The sequence below is a fragment of the Oryza sativa genome, chromosome 7, assembly GCF_034140825.1.
Source record: "Oryza sativa Japonica Group chromosome 7, ASM3414082v1".
In the NCBI taxonomy this organism is placed as follows: Eukaryota; Viridiplantae; Streptophyta; class Magnoliopsida; order Poales; family Poaceae; genus Oryza; species Oryza sativa.
In genome coordinates, this window is record NC_089041.1 from 11560453 (window position 1) to 11581585 (window position 21133).

General features: G+C 47.0%; 2 protein-coding genes across 7 annotated transcripts; one reads left to right on the forward strand and one right to left on the reverse strand.

Annotated features, from left to right (window-relative positions):
• Positions 1 to 3753: 3753 nt before the first annotated feature.
• Positions 3754 to 4934, reverse strand: LOC107276673 (plant UBX domain-containing protein 7). Its single transcript, XM_015790462.1, has 2 exons — positions 4035 to 4934; positions 3754 to 3957 (listed from the first exon to the last, which is right to left on the reverse strand). The coding sequence occupies exons 1-2, from the start codon at positions 4932 to 4934 to the stop codon at positions 3754 to 3756; spliced, it is 1104 nt and encodes a 367-aa protein (XP_015645948.1).
• A 5322-nt stretch (positions 4935 to 10256) lies between these two features.
• Positions 10257 to 16296, forward strand: LOC9266464 (pentatricopeptide repeat-containing protein At1g71490). Of its 6 annotated transcripts, none has more exons than XM_015792116.3 (4): positions 10257 to 12577; positions 13702 to 14126; positions 14900 to 15005; positions 15536 to 16296. In XM_015792116.3, the coding sequence occupies exon 1, from the start codon at positions 10288 to 10290 to the stop codon at positions 12397 to 12399; it is 2112 nt and encodes a 703-aa protein (XP_015647602.1). In that variant the 5' UTR covers positions 10257 to 10287; the 3' UTR covers positions 12400 to 12577; positions 13702 to 14126; positions 14900 to 15005; positions 15536 to 16296. The 6 variants fall into 6 exon arrangements, with proteins under 6 accessions (XP_015647602.1, XP_066168587.1, XP_066168588.1 ...); XM_066312490.1 differs by having other exon boundaries at positions 13892 to 14126; XM_066312491.1 differs by having other exon boundaries at positions 13906 to 14126.
• Positions 16297 to 21133: the final 4837 nt, after the last annotated feature.

Below are 21133 nucleotides of genomic sequence, written 5' to 3' on the forward strand. Positions count from 1 at the left end.
AGTTCCAAGGCCAGCAAGGCAAGTCACACAGATCCCAAACAACCCTTTGAGCATGTTGATCCTATTTAAAGCTATTGTTTCTATTCAACTATTGCATTTATTTTCGAATGTCATTGGGTGGAATTAACCTATTCTTTGTTATAGCCCTTTTGTTCTTGATTACTTTATTCCTTGATACCTTGGGTTATTATAATTTGACTAGTTGGGCTCTATATATTGGTTCAACTAGATGTATTAGATGTAATTGCTTAGCCATGCTTAGAAACATTAGCTCACTATTGGGATAACTTATGACTCACTATAATTTAATGATGGCTTAATGATAGTTCACGATGGTCAATCGTGATTGGTTAATTAATTAATGTGCCAACTAAAACCTGGTAATGGTGGGTTGTGAGCACATGGTTTTGATGGTCGTGCTCATGACAATTAAGGACTGGTTCACGAGTTTCGGTTGTGAAACATTAATCGTGCCAACCACAAGCCAGCATGGGCAACGGCTTTATCTTTTGTATAGCATGGTTCATTGCGGGGCACCAGACTGAGAAGTGGCGGAGATAAGCCCACGGGGGTCGCTGGGGAGTCCATGCCTTGTTTATAAGGGGGTGATTATGATCCAGGAAGGTGCGCTGCGGTGGATTGTGTTATGCAAGGGATATTGTCACAACTCTTTTCCGAGGTACCGTGGTGGTATTGAGGCACATGGTGACATGATGTGGGGTTGTGTCTTGTGGGTACAGTGGTACACCTCTAATCAGAGTAAAACTATTCGAATAGCCGTGCCCGCGGTTATGGGCGGGTCTAACAATGTCTTTCGTGATTAGTCCCACACTTCTCACCATAGTAAATGATGCTAAAATTTGTAATAATTTGATTAGCTCCTGGTTTGGAATGGTACATTCCTGGTTTGGAGATAGAACTGTGCAGCCGGGATGGTTGTTCAGAATGGTTGGGCCTATACAACAGGGTATGTTGTATAGCGTTGGATTAATATTGTTTAATCACTACTTAACTGTTTTATTAAGTTCTGAAATGTTTGCTAAATGCTGCTTTTGCAAATGAAACCCTACTATGCCATCCTTTGGTATCCTTGTGCACTTGCATATTTGCTGCGTGACTTGCTGAGTATGTCATATACTCACCTTGCAATCATTCATCAGAGGAAGAGTTCTACAATGAGGCTGATGGTGTGGAGGATTAGGTGTAGCCCTGGTCAAGCTGCATGTGGAGTGGAGCCGTCTGCGCCGTTCATTTTTATTTTTCCGCTGCTTAGATCTTTATTGATTGAGAGGAACTATCTACCTCTGTAATGACATTTTATTCGCTTATTAATTAGAGTAATAATTGTACTCTATTATCAATTTTTTATTGTGTGCCTCGGCTGATTCCTGGACGAGGGTTCACACACATGTAAGCGTTTGGAATTTTGGATAGAAATTCCGGGCGTGACACTAATCATATTAGATCCCAAGTTACCAATGATACAATGTAAACAAACTAGGCTGAGTACATAGGTAGCCATCTCACATTACATTATAAAATAGTTCAATTTAAATAGAAAGCGGGACATTTGCAAATTGCGTACAATATGATCAATTGTAATCTGTGACTAGCCTTGCTCTGGTGTTGCTGGAACCTCAGCATCCACCTCGTAACAGACGGGAGCATTGGAACTGTCGTATTCTATGCAACAAACAAAGCACACAAGCAAAACAGGCAAGTCTACCGAAATAGGTAACAAAACCATGTTTAATGGATTCTAGGCATTTTTATAAATTTACTAAGACTTGAATGGACTTAAGCGGAGCTCGGATGAATTAAATATGAATTTTAGAAGATTCACTGTGTTTTTACTACAAACAGAAAAGTCCTTAACCAATCATTGCACACTAAAGCCGGACACTGACGTCAGCGAGGGGAGAGCGGCACCGACACACGAGCCCTACCCGTCGGTGACACAACGCTCGGTCCACCGTGGACCAGGATTACCGCGGCGGTCCACCGCCATTGGGACAGGGGCGCGGCTCGGGACGAGATGGCCTGGCGACGCGGGAGTGAGCGGCGAGCGGCGGCACGCTCCACCGAAAAGCGATGGCACGCTCCACCGAAAAGCGGCGGCGCGGGAAGGAGAGAGAGGAGGAAAAGAGGAGGGCCTCACCGATGACACCTGTGACCGGCACGGATAGGACAGCAACGACGGCGGCAAGGGGTATATGAGCTCTGGAGCAACCTGGGAATGGAGATGAGAGGGGTTAGAGGGAGAGAAAAGGACCACGGTGGCAAACATTGCCAGCCGGAGGTGGCGAATATAGAGGGCTCACCGGCAAACCGAGGGGAGGCGGGTTCCAGCGGCAGAAGACGATGGGCGAACGGCGGTCGAGGTAGCTCTCGACCTTGCGGACCCGGTGGAGGCGACAGTGCGACTCAGCAGCGGCCCTAGCGATGGCTAGCGACGGCCGAAGGCTACGAAAAGGTAGTAGCAGCGGGAGCAACGGCGTGGGCGCGAATTAGGGAACGGGAGGGAGCGGCGGATGAGGGAAAAGGAGGAGGGGAGCATGGGGATCATTTATATAGCAGCGGGGAGCTCGGAGGGGGCGGTAGGGGGCGGATTTTCCGGTGGATGTGGGGGGAGAGAGAGAGAGAGCGACAGCGGCTGGATTTGAAAATTGAATCCCGCTAATTTTGAGGGGACGACGTGCAGCGAGAGTAGTGGAGGTGGTTGCGGAGAGTGGGGGCACGCTAGGTGCGCGGAGAAGGCGGAGTGGGGCGCGGGATTGGTTGCACCCTACGGCTCCGCCGGCTAGAGGTAGGGGCTGGCTTGATAGGTTGGCCCCACCTGTCAGCTACCCGAGGAGAGAGGGAGGGGCGCGGCGGCCGCTAGGCCGTAGCCATAGGCCGGCCTAGTGAAGGAGAAGGACGCGCTCGGGGAGGATGTGGACAGCCCAAGGGAGCGGAAAAAGATATTAACAATTAATTTAATTCTGATAATTGATTTTGAATTATTAAAATTATTTCTTTTGCTCTGAAAATTCCACTAAAAAACATGTCAATGTATCTAAACATGGAGAGCTCAAGAAAAATCCCACCATGCCATTTCCACTTATTAATTACATTTATTAATTAGGGTTTAGGTCTAGGTTAAAACAAATTAATTCTTGAGACAATTTATTAATTTAATTGAGGCTAGGAAAAGGGGAAACTTCAGTGTGTGAAACTTCTATAGTGATAACATGTTTCTTACATTGGAATTAATCTATAAAACAATTTTGATTTGTAGTTTCTTTGGTTTGCCAGATTTGTTCCTGTGTTCAACAAAGTTATTGATTATTTAACATCTTTTCACCGGATATGATTGAAATTGATATATAGCATTTCCCGTTGCAACGCACGAGCACCCTCTTAGTTCTGTAAAAAAAAAATATCGATCCTAAGCCCAGATATCATGATGCATGATTGGATTTTTTTTTTTGACGGAGAAAGTAGTTTGTTACATATCGCTGAGAAATATTTCCTCCATTCCAAAATATATGACGCTATTAACTTTTCGCATAACATTTGATCATTTCTCTTATTAAAAAATATTATATAAATATTATTTATTTTATTGTGACTTGTTCCATCATAAAAAACTATAATCTCAACTTATAATTTTACATATTTATATACTAATAATAAAATTTTAAATAATACAAATATTCAAACATTATAAAAAAGTTAATAACATCATATATCTTATTTTGGATGTGGTGAGTACTAGTCTAGAAGCACGTACACCGTGGACATGTTAAGCCCCAGCTGCTCAAACGACACGTCCTTGTCCTCGCGCACTTCTTCCTTCGCGCCGGCCGTCGCCGGCATCCGCATCACCCGGAACGGCTGCTCGACGCCGATGACTGACCGGCAATAGGCGAAGAGCGCGTCCACCCCGCATTGGCCGCCGAACTCCTTGCCCACCACCTGGCCGTCGGGAAATCGCACCCTCAGCTTGCATACTTTGGCGGCAGCAGTGGCGGCCGGCGTTTTTTGGTGATTACGGTAAGGCGGTGGTAGGTAATTCTGTTAGCTCTGGTGGTGGTGGATATGAACGACTTCGAGTCGATGAACTTCTCGGCGGCCATGAGAAAGTCGGTCGGGTCCGTGATATGGTGCAGCTTTTCCATGAGCTGCCCGGTGACGGGGTCGACGAAGAGCACGGCGGGCAGCTTGGCACGGTCGAGCTTGTAGTGGCAGCAGACCTTGCTGCCCTCGCCGCCGCTGTCTCCCTCGTCGGCCTGCCAGAACACGAAGTTGTCCCGCACGTACATCGCCACCGTCTCGTCCGCCCACACGTCGCGGTTCAGCAAATGCGACGCGAACTCGCGGCCGCCGTACTCCGCCTGCACGTTCACGAGGAGCCAACGCGACAGCCTCGCCGCGTGCACCTTGGCGCTGTGGAACCCGCCCCTGTACGTCAGCTCGCGCGGCGCCCGGTACAGCTCCGCCAGGGTCGACGGCTTCCTCTTCTTGGACGCAGGCGGCGGCTGCTCGTCGTCCGAGTCGTCGCGACCGCCGCCGTAGCCGCTGGTGCTGGTGCTGGCCTCCCCCTCGCGCTGGCGCCGAAGAGCCGCGTCCTCCTCGCTCTCCCACCTGGTCTGCCTGCGGCGGCGGGTGGCGCGGCCGACGGACGGGTACGGGACGCCGTAGAGGGTGTCGGAGCGAGCGGAGATCGGAGCGCGCACCGACGTGGACGCGGACGCCGACGACGTCGACTCCTCGCCGTCGTGTCGCGCGGACCACGACGACGGTCGTCCTCCGCCTTCGACGACTCCGGCGTAGAAGAGATCGACGGCACGGTCGAGGTGCCAGCCGCAGGAGGCGAGCTGCCGGGCGGCGAGGGTGACGTCGTAGCACGACGTCACCTCCATAAACTCGAGGAGGCGGGCGTCGTTCTCCATGGAGGATAGATCTGATCCTGGCCGGCCCAGCGCGCACGCGCACGACAGGACAGGGGGTTGGATTGAGGTGGGACCGTGGGACCGTGGGAGTTAAATGGAATCACGTACGGTTTCCGGCCAAGAAACCGGGTCGGTTTCCTTTTGGCAGTCGGCTGGCTGGCTGGAGTATCTGCTACGGGTGTGTTCGGCACCCGAGAAATTGCGGCGGCGGCGGCGGGGGAAAAGGAAGCGGCAGAAAGAAAAGGACGTGAGCGAGCCGCTGAGCACTCAAGCTCGGCTCGATGCGGGAGTTGATGCGAGCGAGCTGAGCTGAGCCTTTTCTCTTGGTGTGGAATGGAGCCGTGCGGGGGCGCCGTTAGATCGCTCTCTCATCCACGCGTCGCCCATCTAACCCAGGTATGCACGGCGTGGGGTTTGCAGCCAGACTGCACAGAATTTTTTTCCGACCCTCTCCTTTCTGCACACACGCTTTTCAAACAGCCGTGTTTTTTAAAAAAGTTTCTATACGAAAGTCAGTGGCGAAGCCAGAATAAAATTAGAGGATTTTTACGGTACATTCTACTACTAGTATATACTAGCAGTATATAATAGGGTATATTTCGTATTTGTTAAAATTCTGAAAAGGGTTGTTTAGTCATTTAAGATAGATATTGTTTTTTTAATCACAAATAGGGATTAAGTTCCCCGTGGATTTTTTTCTTGGATTTTTTTCTTGGATATCGTCAATTCGTCATCCGCGTCTGGCGACACCGGCGATGGAGGCTAGGCGCATCTCGCTCCTGCCCCGGTGCACCTCGCTCTAGCCCTGGTGCATCCATCCCGTTTCCTCTGGCGCAGGGAGAAGCCTAACCTCCACGCGCCCAGCATCTCCCGCGTCCCCATCGCCTTGCCTCCAGCCCTAGCCTGTCCTCCCACAGCTTCTGCCTTTCCCAAATCACGGCGGCGTCGCTGCAAACACGAGAGGAGCAAAGGAGGAGGGAAATCGAATCGATTTCCGATGGCGGCGGCGCCGATTGTGGCTGACGGCGGCGGGGGCGACGCCGAAAGAAACCAGCGGCGGCTGTTTCGAGCTAAGCGGCTTCGGTTTCGACTAGGTGCCGGGCAAACGGATATGACTAAGTGAGATAGCATGAATTTACAAAAATACCCTCCACGCAAAAAGATAAAAGGACAAATTTACCCTATTCAATTTATATTGCAGGATAATTAGAAAAAAAATCATATGAATTTACACCGTTGGATCAAATATTAGTCCCTAAAAGTTCCCTAAAATTATAGCGGGGGCTAAACTAAAATGACCAAGAGCAACTAAGAGAGATTTAGGGTTGGTTTTAGGACTTTTGGGGCCTTCTAACAACCTCAAACAAAATCTATATTAGTCCCTCATCTATAAATATATGGATTAAAATTTTAGGGGGTATTATGGGGGCTCTAATAGTATATTAGGGGGTAAGGGGGTCTAAAGACCCCCCCCCCCCCCCCCCCCCGCCCCCACGCTGTCTCCGCCCCTGACGAAAGTTGCTTAAAAAATCAAATTAATCCATTTTTTAAAATAAAATTAGCTATACTTAATTAATCATGTACAAATGGACCGCTCCGTTTTCCGTGCAGACTGTTCCAAGTTTCCAGCCAGGAATAGTGAGGTACAATCTCTTATGACGGTGAAGGCGTGAAGCAGTGATGAAACACTCGTCACTTATGATTTCATGACTTGATCATATATGCTCGAATAGTCTACGTGGAGCACGAAATATTTGAGTACACTGCTCCTACAGAATTGATATACATATCGAAATATGAGGTTCGATCGATAAGGATATATGCATAATCCCAATACCCAGATAAAAACCATTCACGAGCAGAATCTTCCAATTTCACGGAAACTACTGATAAACCGAAAAAATACGGATAAATCATGTAAAAAAATGCAGTTTCAATAAATTTTTTAACTTGACAACAAAACAAGCTGTTTGTGTTTTGGGGTCCAAGTAGTCCAACAAAATCCGGGCCAATTGCGGTTGTCTTTCTAAACTGTGGGTCCGATATCAATTTACTATAACCAAGAAGGATACAATTCTGATATCTGTGACATATATATCTAGGATTTTGGACATGAGTTGATAGGTATATTATCACCATGGATATGATCATGGCCAAATTATATATTCATCAACCAAAAGTGAATGTTTTCTATGCAAGATTTATATGCTATATATTTAAACAAACATCACTATGCTATAAGTTTCGTGTGTTCTCATTTGCAAAAGTACTTACATGAGGCCACGCAAAGAGTGCATGAATAATCAAAGAAGTAGATTGGGGATAAAACTAAGACATATAAAAATTTGGAGTTTGAACCCAATCATACAAAATTGGAAAAAGTTATTTGACTGGAACTAAAAATTGAGAATAGGAACTCGATCCGGAACAAACTGCACAACTCTAAATCACCTAATAAAGCAACATGGTGATAGCGTGGTGGATTTTTTAAAACAAAACCTACAGGTAAATGCTGATGACGAGTGAAATAATATGGGATGAATTGGAAATCTTCACTGCAGATCTAGAAGGGGAGAAGTAAAATGCGAGAAAAACAAATGGGGGACGAGGTGGTGGATGGCAACGCCCCTGCTTCTTTAGCGCCACCCCTTCCAAGCCGACACCGAGGGAGCTGGTGGATGAAGCGCCCTTGCTTCGTCACCACCCCTGCTTTGCCGACACCAAGGGAGGTGATGGACAGAGCACCCCTACTTCGCCGGCATTGAGGGAGATGGTAGACAACAGTGTCCATACTTTCTCAAGCCGGCGACGTCTAATGCCATATCCTCTACCCAACTCAAATCGCGGATATAGAGACACTGAACCTGAACAGGGAAGGAAGATGCGTAGATTGGGAAAGTCAAGCATTCGCGCTTAAACATTTCGCATCTTAACACTCCTCTTGTTTTACATTGTAAGAGAGATAACAGTGGGTCCATCTATAATCTGCTCCCTCCATTCCAATATACAAGATACAACAACTTTCAGCACTTAAGATTTGTCCTAAAATATAACAACTTTTCTACCAATATTCTATTTCCAACCAATCACAATCCTCCGCCATTCACTTTTCTCACATGCTTCTACTTCTCAACCAATCACAACACTTTTATATTTTATTTCTACATACTTTCTTAATAACCATGTTCAACCTTAAAACTCTCTATATTTCCTATGTTATATGTTCAACCTTAAAACTCTCTATACTAGGTGAAACCCCGCGCATTGCTACAGGAATTTAGTATGATAACAATAAAAAAATAACGTGTAAGATAGCTAGATAACATCAGATTAAGTAAATTAATGTGGTTTATGATAATTTAAATTTAAATAATATGTAGAATGGTGATTCAAACGTAAAAAGTAGGGTGGTATGACTTTATGGAAGAAGAAAAGTAGGAAGATAGTTTGGACCGTAGATTAATCATCTAAAGGCTAAAAACATTTGATGTGATATGACTTAATTAGAGGAAAAAATGAGAAAGATAATTTGTACCATAGATTAATCATTTAAGCACTAACTAAGTGAGGATGAACTATATAAGTATATAGGATATCATAAAACATAATAAAGATATACATTGAAACATTATGTGAATTATGTTAGATGATAATTTAACATGTTTGTATTTGAAAATATCTTAAATTATAAAAACTATAAAGATATAGCATGTTTGCATGATGTTTAAATGTGATGATTGTTAGTGGATGATGATGTGTCATCTTGTTAATTAGTGGATGATGATGTGGCATCTTTGCATGTTAAACTTAAGGAGTTAGTGCGGGATAACTTTATAATAAGATAGGATTCTAGAACATAGGGAGTATCTTAAAATTCACAAAATTCACTTGTACACTATGCATCGCTCATGTAGGGGGAGGATTCTTATCCCTCGAGGGGATATCCCCTCGTATACCTTTTTCTTCTAAATTCGATGCAAATAGTTGTGAAAAAATCTAAAAAACATTGACAATGTAGAGTATAATGATACCTACTAGTCCACCAAAATTCAAGTTCAAATTCGATCTACACATCAAGAAACAAAAAAGACAAATTTAGATATAAACAGTACGCTACTATTCATACGCTGAATTTGTCTTTTTTTATATCTCAACGTGTGAGTTGAGTTTGGACTTAGGCTGCGTTCGTTAGAAGGAGTTCCCAACTCCTCCTCGTTTTCCGCGCGCACGCTTTTCAAACTGCTAAACGATGTGTTTTTTTGTAAAAAGTTTATATACGAAACTTGCTTTAAAAAATCATATTGATCCATTTTTGAAAAAAAATTAGCTAAAACTTAATTAATCACGTGTTAAACGCTACTTCGTTTTGCGTGCCGGAGAGTGAGGATTCCCAACCCTCACTCCCGAACAGAGCCTTAACATTTTGTGGAGATGTATATATGTGTTGTACGAATGTTGTCAGTTTTTTTTAGAATTTTTCATAACTGTTTAGATGGTTTTTAAGCAAATGAAAGAACATCCCCTCGAAGGATTAGAATAGTTTCCCTCAAGTAGGCACCAATGTACCGAGTACCTCAACAACGAGAAAATTGTGATTTTGCTATCGCAAATGGATGGTTTCGCTGAAATGCTATCCCTTCAAAGTGATTCATTAAAATGCTATTCTAAACTGAGGGTTGTTCACTAAAATACTATTTTGAGTCTTTTTGGTTGCTAGAAATGATTTTGCTCTATTTTAATTTTTGTTCGGACCAAAATACCCTTGTCTCCTTATCCGTTTTAAGAGATCGATCGAATCGATCCCAATCAGTGTCATCGGCAGATCGAATCGGCGTTGACTGAAGAAGAGCCTAGGAGCGGCGGCGACACCCGTTGCGCCTCCGCATCAGCTCCGGCTCCGGCACCAGCACCGGCCCCCGCCACTCCCCCACCCGCTCCTCCCCTCCCGTCACCCCTCAGTCAGCGCTGCCCCGCCCTGCCCACTCGCCGCCGAACAGCGCTTGCTCGGCGCGCCGCCGTACTCCGTCCTCCCGCCGTGCAATACAGAGAGGTTGGGAGGAAGGAGTAGATAGAGGTAGGGGTAATTTGGTCACAAGACACAACAAAATAGAGCAAAAACATTAGTATTAACCCAAAAGACCCAAAATAGCATTTTAGTGAACACCCCTCAGTTTAGAATAGCATTTTAATAAATCACTTTGAAGGATAGTATTTCAGCGAAACCATCCTTTTGCGATAGCAAAATCACAATTTTCTCCTCAACAACCGTAACCGGTTGATAATTCTGTACCCATCAAACGGAGGTGGGAGAATATCATCGTTACTCATCAGTTTCCAAAATCGAAAGATCCGGATGCCCACGTCGGCTGCGGCGGTGCTCTTACCACGGCCGCCACCGCCACCGCCGCCGCCGGCGGGGGCACCGACCGAGCCCGACGACGACGAAGGCTCCCTCCATTCCCTCCTCGCCTCCCTCTCCTCCTCCTCCGCGCTCCGCCTCCTCCCCTTCCCACTCCTCGCCTTCTCCCGCCTCCGCCGCCACCTCCCGCCCGCCGCAGGCACCTCCCACCTCCTCCTCCGCCCCGTCGCCGCTCTCCTCCATCACCACCGCTCCCACCTCCGCCTCGGCGTCCAGCTCCACGCGCTCTCCCTCTCCCTCGGCCTCTCCCGCCACCCCATCCTCCTACCGCGCCTCCTCTCCGTCTACACCTCCCACCCCTCCCTGCTCCCCTCCGCCGCCTCCGTCGCCGCCGACTCCACGCTCCCGCTCCCCTACAACGTCCTCATCTCTTCCTGCCTCCGCCATGGACTCCCGCTCCAGGCCCTGGCGGCCTACCAGGAAATGGGCAAGAACGGCGTGCTCCCGGACGTCTTCACCTACCCCTCCGTCCTCCGCGCCTGCGCTGAGGCCAGAGAACTCGTGCTCGGGCGGGCGGTGCACATGCACGCCGCGGGCGCTGGGATGGACGGGAATTTGTTTTTCCAGAACGCGCTGATGTCAATGTATGCCAAGTGTGGGGATCTTGCCTCTGCACGCAAGGTGTTCGACGGTATGGTCCAGAGGGATGTGGTATCATGGAATTCAATGATATCAAGCTATGCAGCGGTCGGGCAATGGGCAGAGGCTATGGAGCTGTTTCGGAGGATGCGAGATGAGGGGACAGAGGTGAACTCGGTGACTTGGAACACTATCGCCGGGGGGTATATTCAGATGCGTGATTACAGGGCAGCGGTAGGGCTTATTAGGGAGATGGTTAGAGGTGGTGCAGAGGTGGATTACGTGACACTGGTGATTGGTTTGAATGCTTGCTCACGAGTTGGGTGGCTGAGGCTTGGAAAGGAGATCCACGGGCTGGCAGTGCGTATGTGCTGTGACCAAGTTGAGAGTGTCAGCAATGCGTTGATCACGATGTATGCTAGGTGCAAGGATATGGAGTGTGCTCGCATGTTGTTCAGGATGCTGGAGTGCCCTGGGGTGGTGACGTGGAATACAATGCTATCTAGTTTTGCACTGTCAGATTGTGCAGAAGAGGCTTCTAGTATTTTCCGTGAAATGATATGCAGAGGTGTGAAACCTAATTATGTTACTGTTGTTACCTATCTTGCTCTTTGTGCCCGTGTTGCAAATCTTCAACATGGGCAGGAACTTCACGGTCACATTGTTAAGCATGGTTTCAAAGGGTATCGCTTGTTATGGAACTCCCTTATTGACATGTACTCCAAATCAGGGAGGTTGTCGGTAGCACAAAATGTCTTTGATACCATGGATGACTGTGATATGATATCTTACACATCAATGATAGCAGGATATGGAATGCAAGGTAAAGGAACAGTTGCACTTCGCCTTTTTGAGCAGATGATTGATAGTGGGATCAAGCCCGATCATATAATCATGGTCACTGTACTCTCCGCGTGTAGCCACTCTGGACTTGTGCTTGAAGGAGAAGAACTTTTTAACAAGATGGTCATTTCATATGGTATTAAACCCCAGATGGAGCATTATTCTTGCATGATTGATCTATACGCACGTGCTGGACTATTGGAAAAAGCAGAGGAAATGCTTGACCATACCCCTTTTCCTCCAACGTCGACTATGTGGGCAGCATTAGTTGGGGCTTGTCATGACAGAGGCAACATAGAAATTGGTGAAAGGGCAGCAAGGAAACTTTTGGAAATGAGGACAGAGAATGCTGGGCACTATGTTCTGATTGCTAACATGTATGCAGCTGCTGGTTGCTGGGATGAACTAGCAACAGTCAGGAAACTAATGCGTGACTTAGGTGTCACAAAAGCACCTGGGTTAGCATGGACTGATCTTGGCAATGGGTTCACCCCTTTTTTAGTTGGAGATAGATCAAACCCTCTAGCACCGGAGATCTATGTGGTTTTAGATGAATTATCTGAGCAAATGAGGAATATCAATAATTGCAGTGATCTAGACATATTAGCGGAAAACATAGAATAAACAGGTAATGATAGGACGTGAAGGAAATGTTCTTGCTTTTTGTGTAGTAGAGATCACAATGAACTCCAAAAATGAGATGGTGCAGTGAGTCACAAAGATCCAAAAAATGAAGCAGCAGCACATAGATATATGGATCAATTCTGGAGAAAATTGCTACAAAATGGACACTGCAACATATGTAGGTTTCTAACTGATATGTCAATTGCTTGCATTGCCTTTTGAAACTGCAAAATAATGTGCTCAAGTCAATTGCCCACAAGACACTTACTTTTCTTGGCTAGTGATACATCTTAGACACCATCTTGAAGCACATTTGATTTTACATCAATGTGGTTATTGGTTTCCCTTCGTTAATACACAATAATATGCCGTTGTCACACTTTCCATGCAGCCTTAATCTGGCCCAAGATTTTTTTTTCAACAAAAAAGAAGCTTTCTAGTAGATAGTATTATTTGTCCTTTCATTTATTAGATCAAAATTAATTCAACACACGATCATATACTATCAGAAGTAGTTACAAAATTCATCTAAGATTGATAGAACCATGTAATAATTGTTATCTGAGGATGAGAACTGTATCTTATCAGTTTGATTAGAAATTGGTCCTAATTTCATGATAGTGATACCCTGCCTAGATCGATTCAGTGATATTTACAACATTTCCGTTTACTTCTAGATGAATACAATATTTCAATCTTTTCCCAGAACACAATTAATTGACTCCAGACCAGTAATTTTGGTACAGCAATCTCCTGTTAAGTTCAATTTCACTGAACTTAGGATAAACCTGCTTGAATGTACTGAGAAAGGAATCCTGTTGGTAACCACTGTTTGCCTTCAATTTTCTGGTTAAACTTTTAAACTGTTTAGGCTCATGTTCTACAAAGTAGTTATCATTTAATTCCACGTCTTCTGCTTTCCTTCTGAAGACTACTGATATAGAGCACAATACTTTGTTAACTTTTCCTTGATTGTTGATCCCTCTTTTCAATACATGATGATATTTAGAGTTGAAGTTACATTAAATTTCCCAGATAGCTCATTTGATGGACAACATAATTGTTGTATTTTTTTTTTGTAACCCTGAGTTACAAAACCAAGCATAAATTGGTATTCTTCCCTTCCATGTATCTTGTTTCTTGGAACTAGATTTTGCACTATCCTCTCATCCTCTGCTAAAATAAAACTGGAACTATTATTATTGCTATTTAACTATGTGAAGCTGAAAAGTTTTTACTGCTGCTGCTGTTTTCAACAGTAATAAAAGGATTGATTATATGTGAAATTCTTATATTTGGCAGGTTCATGGTGTGCGGAAGCCTAAGTAAAATTTGTATACGACCTTTCTATATTACATTACACTAGCCATAAAACGGATACTTCAATTAGTTAGGCTTACTTTTGAATTGTGTTGGCCTGCAACATGTGGTTATTTTCACTACCTTTGGATGTATTACCTAACTGATAACCTCCTTAATATTGCTATAACAGAACTATTTTAGCAGAATAGGTAAAGATTCTCTCAACTAGCTACATTCCAATTTCCAAAGCTGCACTACACCGAAGTCAGTAAAGGAAACCTGGCCATTTTGCTCAAATATGATCAAACTAGACACACAAGCACAGAAAACTCAAATACGATTCTGCCTTGGACATTGGAAGCACACAGAAGCTCAAATAGGATCCAGCTTCCACAGAGCATAGACAAATATATCTGCCCGCTTAGGTGGTTAAGTCTGGCTTAAACATAATATGTTCTCTACTTTGTACTCCCTCCGTTTTATATTATAAGTCGTTTGACTTTTTTTCTAGTCAAACTTTGTTAAGTTTGATCAAATTTATAGAAAAATTTAGCAACATCTAAAATATCAAATTAGTTTCACTAAATCTAACATTGAATATATTTTTATAATATATTTGTTTTGTGTTGAAAATACTACTATATTTTTATATAAACTTGATCAAATTTAAAGAAGTTTGACTAGGAAAAAAGTCAAAAGACTTATAATATGAAACGAATGGGGTAGTAATCTTAGTCTAGACTGCATTTATGATCCCAATTATCTGTATACCTGGTTTATTTAGCTAAATACCCGTGCTTTGCTACAAATAAATATGAATCGTACACATGCTATTATTGTTTGAAACAAATCAATTGTGAGGTTTTTAAGAACAATTCTACGCTGTAGATAAGTTTGCACAATAAACTTGTATTTAGAGATGAAATAAGATACATTGATTTGCAGAAGGACTATTTTGTAATAGTAAAGTACATGAAAGTAGTTGGTAAAACATATACAATAGAGTTGGTGGGCGGCAGATTCACTGCCACCACCATTGCCTTCTTTTTGAAGAGTATAGATATAGACAACCATTTTAGAAAAAACTCCATGTTTTGCCCATCAAGTAGGCATCAACTCTTTATAGAGGCTACTTTTCTTCTGTAACTCCACAGCTACTTTACTCAACATCCAAAACTAATTTTCTTGGCGGGTTTAGGTGATGTGGCATCCCAATCGGCACATGAGTTTGATGCCTCTATGTCTACCTATGTCTACCTAAAGGCAGCTAATACTTAGCAGAAGACGCAGCAAAAGGTTGCAAGGTATATGACCTCTGATCTATCAGATATTGTCCCAATCAACTGCTTGCATGGCAAATTCATTCAGGTTCTGTGTGGCTCCTATCAACTGCTTGCAAGAATTGTTATTTTGCTATTCTGAGTCCTCTTCAGATCTAAGCGGTGCATAGGAATGTTTTGTATCACTAGCCTAGAGCCCATGCTTTGCAACGGAAAACAAATTGAGTTTCTAGCTTGTTAAATCAATTAATAAGCATTTGTTTAGTCTAAGTAATACTGTAATTTTTCTTATTGAACAAGTAGGTGATTTTGAAATTTGGGGGAACCAATAGTGAAATAGGGGAAGACTTGTTGAAAGGTGGTGTAATAGTATAGATTGTGGGGCCCAGATGTTGGTGGTAGACGTGGTTTGAGAAAGGACACCACCACTACTAACATTTTAAGTAGTATAGATTAGTCATTTTTGTCATTGTTTCTCATTATATTTTTCAATTTTTTCCTTCATTATTTGTTCAGCTCTTGCTTCATGCTCCATTTGTTTCTCTCTGGTGCAGTACTGCAGTGTACACAAACAAGCCATTGCCATCAGCAAGGGATTGGGATGCATGTGTGGCAGTGACGGCCATGGAATTCTGATTGGACAAATTGGAGGCTGGAATGGAAGTGCTTTCCCTTGGTTCAGCCCACTAGAGATGGAAACGATGCAATTCCATATGGTTGCAAGGGAAGTGATCGTAGCAGTTACAGGAGAGAGCGGAATAGAACTACTGAACTAGGAGGGGCTGATATGCAGTCAGGTTTATCCTGTGGCAGCCATGTCACCTAACACAAGGATTCACTCTCTTGACAAAATCTCCGCTGAAATTTGGTTGAGAATTGCTGATCTTGGCTGACGTCTGGTAGGAAAATAAAAAAGAATACCTGATTTTCTTTTCAAAATTTCTGCTTCTTCACATTATCACACTGGTTTAACTCTATCTAGAAGGGGAAATTGGAGTCTAGAACAGCTTCAAGAAGGTGAAATTGGTGTCATTAGTTTTCTTTTTCTAATAAACATTCAAGAAGGGGAAAATCGCCGGTTACCGCTTTTCATAGCCTCTACTTGAAATTATTGTAAACAGGGAGTGTTGACCCTGCTTAGAACTATTTATTAGATCACCAATTTTATGTGATTTGCATTAGATACAGGTGAAATAAGTAATATGTTTTGAAGTTGAGGGTGAGAATTAGAATCTGAAAAGAGTTGGACGAAATGTAGATGTTTTTCCAATCGCTTGATTCTATAATCCTCCACTTGTCGTTTTGTGTTTTTATCTGTTCAAACTGTTTGATTGAGCAAAATTCTGGTGCTGGTTTCATTCCCCCTTCACTTTGTGGATTATTGGCACAATCTCGGACAGTTTAACCTGCCACACAAGTGCCAGCTTTACCACCCTCACTATTTCTAGAATATGTTAAGTAGTATTTATTTTTTAATGATCAACACCAGACCGTGCGATAATTCATTGAGCAGGAAAAAATTATAAAGCTAAGACCTTGAGAGGCAGTAGCCAGCCAAGAAAAAAACCAACACCACCACGCACCCGCAGTGCCTATACAGAATCCAGGAGAAGGCTAACATTGAATCGGCCGTCGCTAAGCGTGATTGGCCACCACTAGACTAACAAAGAAGCTACCATCTAACCACCCAAAACCAAAACCTAACAGCGGGCACTGCACTCAACTCTATCCACGTCAAATGGATTGGAGGGGAAAGGGTGAGAAAGAAGGATGGAACCACTTTCCCCACAAGGCCCACTGACATGGTCAGCCTGTATTGACTAGGGCGCTGCCGCAAGAATACAAACATCTAGAGTGAGCACATGCAAGTTGTCCGAGAGAGGTTTTGGCAGGAAGGCCACCTAGATGACGTCTCCAGGGAGAAAAGCGACGATGACACTGACGCAGCCGTCCGTAGAGGTCACGAAGAACCGCCTGGGCACTGTATAGGCACCCAAGCAGCGCCTCGGAATGCCTTGTGGCACACACCACCATCACCAGCCTCCCGTCGTTGCCGCATTGACCACCCACGCCTGGCTGGGCCGGCCTCCCTGCTATTGCTTGCGCCGACCTCCTGACGTCGTCCATGCCAGCTTCCGCTGCCACCGGCGCCACCCGCGCAGGCCTGCCCGTATCAACCTCTCACGACGCCGCTCCGGCCTACCACCGCCACCGGGCGCTTCTAGTTGGCGCCCCATTTCCTCCCATCCCCACCACCTTCCTCCCTCGACGGCGTGCAATCACACCCTTCCTGCCTCGCCCTGCCACCTCCACGTCCGCGTCGCTGCCTCCACGCAACCGCACACCACCGTCGGCGGCTTGGGGGTCGCCCTCCCGCACCGGGGAGGCCGGATCCAGATGGGAGAGGGCTGGATATGGCAGCTACACCGCCTCCACGTCCGTGCTTCCCTATCCACGCAGCCACACCTCAGCGGCGGCTCATGGGCGTGTCTCACTCCGAGGAGGCCGGATCTGGTAGCGGACGCCAGATCCGGCAGTGACACCTTGCCATTGTCGCCCTGGCCTACCTCGCCGTCAACGCTGTCGCGTTCCTCTTCGACGCCAGCGGCCAGGCCTTCGAGCGCCAGCTCCATCCCAGCGTCGCTGCAGCTGTCATCGCCTCGAAGTTGGTCGGGGTCATGGGCTCCGACCCTGCGATCTCGCAGGAAAAGGAAGCCCCCGCTGCCGCCGTTCTTACGGCCGCGTGGTTTCCGGCGGCCCGCTCGGGCGGCGGCGAGGCAGAGGCGGGGGTAGTGGCGCGGCGGCAGGAGTCACCGCCCGTGTCACCCCTGCCCCAGGGAGCGACGCGGGGGGCCTTGCAAATGGATTTTTAAGTAGTAAATTATGGTGCTGCCCAATTTTGTTGGAGGCTGGAACTAGTGAAAGCTCATTTCCCATTTGTGATCTAAAAAATTCCTCATTATGGTAGGACTTAGCTGTTTCCCAAGGGCGTTCCTATGAAAGTAATGCATTTCAAGTACGTAGGGAAATCTGTCAACTGTTTTTAATACTTTTACAAATGACAGACACATCTTATTTTCAGATAATGAAACATTTTGCTGTGCCACTGCACCTGATGTGTCAAAATACTCCCTCTGTCTCTAAATATTTGGCGCCGTTGACTTTTTTAAACATGTTTTACTGTTCGTCTTATTCAAAAACTTTTGTGAAATATGTAAAATTATATATATACATAAAAGTATATTTAACAATGAATCAAATGGTAGAAAAAGAATTAATAATTATTTAATTTTTTATATAAGACAAACAATCAAACATATTTAAAAAAGTCAACAGCGTCTTACCTTCGTCGGAAAAATATCATAATGTATAATACTTGACACTTTGACAGGTCATGCAGAGCGACTTGGCAAAAACCATAAGATAAACACAGTAAGAAATGTGGTCTGTTGTTTCAGGTGTCTCTACGTCACGATCGAAATCTTAAGCCACGAGGACATTAAAAAACGCGAATATTAGGGAAGGACCTATGTCGGTGACATGGGACCGGGAGTATCATGACTAGAGGCTTGAGGCAGACACAATCGCCCACGTGGCCTGGCACCCTCGGGGGGCGTCGGGCCCGAGGGTGATGTGTTCGCCCTCCTCTTTGTCTCCCCGAGGGGGTCGGACCGCTCCCGCCTCGGCCCCGAGGGCCGAGGCGCCCCGACCCCTTGTGGGTTTTGCGGCGCGTATATGGGTTAGGTGAGCGCAGCGGGGCTCACCTAACCGCATTTATTGCGGTTTGGGTGAGCACGTCACGCCACACGTAATGCAGTACAGCGCGCTCGTTTATCCGGTCTGTGACTGGTCACAGACCGGTCAGATTGCGGGTTAGGTGGCGACAGGCGGTCTGACGCACGCCTCGCCCCATCCCGTCAGGACGAGAGCCTCCAAGCACTCGTCCCTAGCCGGAGCCGGCGTGTTAGCTCCTGGAGATGGCACGTTGGTTCCGGTCAGATATATGCCAGGCTTCATCCTAACCATTACAAGCAAGACATTGTATGAAGAGGGGCGAACATGCAGATTGTTAAACTGACACGTGGTGGACAAGAATGACTGATTTGTGACCGGTCTGACAATGATCATATCGTCAGCAGACAGCCATGTTCCCACGTCACGCCTGCTTCCGGCGGAAGTGGAGGTAGGTATGGGCCGTCCCATCAGAAGGTCATTCGGACGGCAGCCATACAAATCTCCGTCTGTTAATGAAGAGAAGTCAAATTGGAGGAAAGAGAGGGAGAAATGGTGCATGTGGTATCCCCTTAAGATATAAAAGGAGGACCTTGCCCACTTAGAGAGAGGAGGAAAAAACGATCCCAGAACGATTGGGGGCTGGCTCGCACTTTGTAGCTTCTTCATACACAGATCCACCAAAACACAGGAGTAGGGTATTACGCTTCTCAGCGGCCCGAACCTGTATACATCGCCCGTGTCTTGTGTGTTTTCACTCTCGCGAACCTTCCACACACACATCGAGCTTAGAATCTCACCCAGGGCCCCCGGCCGAACCGGCAAAGGGGGGCCTGCGCGGTCTCCCGGTGAGGACCCCCACGCTTCGTCATCTGGCGCGCCAGGTAGGGGGTTCTGCGTGTGTTCTTCTAAGCTCTCGCACTCTTTCGTGTGCGCCAAGCTTTTCCTGTTCAGCCCAATGGCGGAACAAGCAAAGGCGCACAACCTCTCTCCGAGTGTTAGCGGTGACGACGGGGAGCCAAACCCACGCCGTCGAGCTCGTACTCCACCGCCCCCTCCACGCTAAAGTCCTAGGCGGGAGGAGGCGCTCGAGAGGGTCGAAGGATCCGCGACTTCGACATCCACGGGTGATGGGGAAGGGCGGCGAGATGGGGAGCGTCGCCTCCTCGTCTACGGCGACGGCAGCACGCCCCAGGGCGCGCTCCAAGCTGCGGGCGCGCTCCTACGTCACCCGCCCATTGTCCCTGACCCGGAGTCTCCAGCCCAACGTTGGCTGGACGACGTGGCCAACTTGGTCATGACGGCACGGCGGCGCCTAGGTGCTGGTGGGCGGTCCTCCGCCACCAAGACCTCTGGCGCTGCTACCACCGGCTCTGTATCGTCAAGGCGGAGGGCGCGGCGAGCGGCGGCTGTTCCTCACCATTCGGCCGCCCCTCCTTCGTCAGCGCCTCCGACCCAGGAAGATCTGCGTGGGGGGCCGGACGACCGCACCAGCATCGAGCGCCGGCGTAATGACCGACGTGCTGCCCACGCAACGGAGGGCGTTTCCTCGTCCAGAGTGTCACCTCAACACGGACGCGGGAATCAGCCCTCCGTGCCCCCGGTTGGTGGTGTCGGCTGTAGAGCCTTTGTGGCGAGTCTTCGGAATGTCCGTTGGCCCCCAAGGTTCCGGCCCACCATCGCCGAAAAATATGACGGGAGCGTCAACCCCGCCGAGTTTCTCCAGGTCTACACGACCGGGATCGAGGCCGCCGGGGGTGACGACAGGGTCATGGCGAATTTCTTTCCCATGGCCCTGAAGGGACAGGCACGGGGTTGGCTAATGAACTTGCCACCCGCGTCCGTCCACTCTTGGGAGGATTTGTGCCAACAGTTCACCATGAACTTTCAAGGCACATATCCGCGCCCAGGTGAAGAAGCGGACTTACATGCAGTCCAGCGAAGGGATGATGAGTCACTTCGCTCATACATTCAGCGGTTCTCTCAAGTCCGCAACACCATACCATGCATCCCTGCACACGCGGTGATCTACGCGTTCAGGGGGGGTGTGCGGCACAACCGCATGCTCGAAAAGATCGCCTCCAAAGAGCCCCAGACTACCGCGGAGCTTTTTCAGCTCGCGGACCGAGTGGCTCGCAAGGAGGAGGCCTGGACTTGGAACCCCTCCGGTTCCGGTGTGGCAGCTTCGGCCGCCCCCGGGTCCGCCACTCGGTCAGGGCGGCGGGACAGGAGGAGGAAGAAGAGGTCGGCCCATTCCGACGACGAGGGTCATGTCCTCGCCGTCGAAGGCGTTTCGCTGGCCACCCGAAAGGGGAGGCCTGCGAGCGACAAAAAGAAGGAAGCCGACGCTCCCTGACCTCGGCTACTTGGAAGAGCGAAGGTGGCGCGCGGCCCTTCGAGCCGCGCGCTACCAGCAGAGC

What these genes read in the sequence shown, in the direction of transcription:
- LOC107276673 (XM_015790462.1), bottom strand. Translation starts at nt 4,934, where the DNA reads ATGGAGAACGACGCCCGCCTCCTCGAGTTTATGGAGGTGACGTCGTGC. An exon ending in TTACCTACCACCGCCTTACC is followed by an intron (nt 3,958 to 4,034) that starts GTAATCACCAAA and finishes CCCGACGGCCAG; the next exon opens with GTGGTGGGCAAGGAGTTCGG.
- LOC9266464 (XM_015792115.3), top strand. Translation starts at nt 10,288, where the DNA reads ATGCCCACGTCGGCTGCGGCGGTGCTCTTACCACGGCCGCCACCGCCA.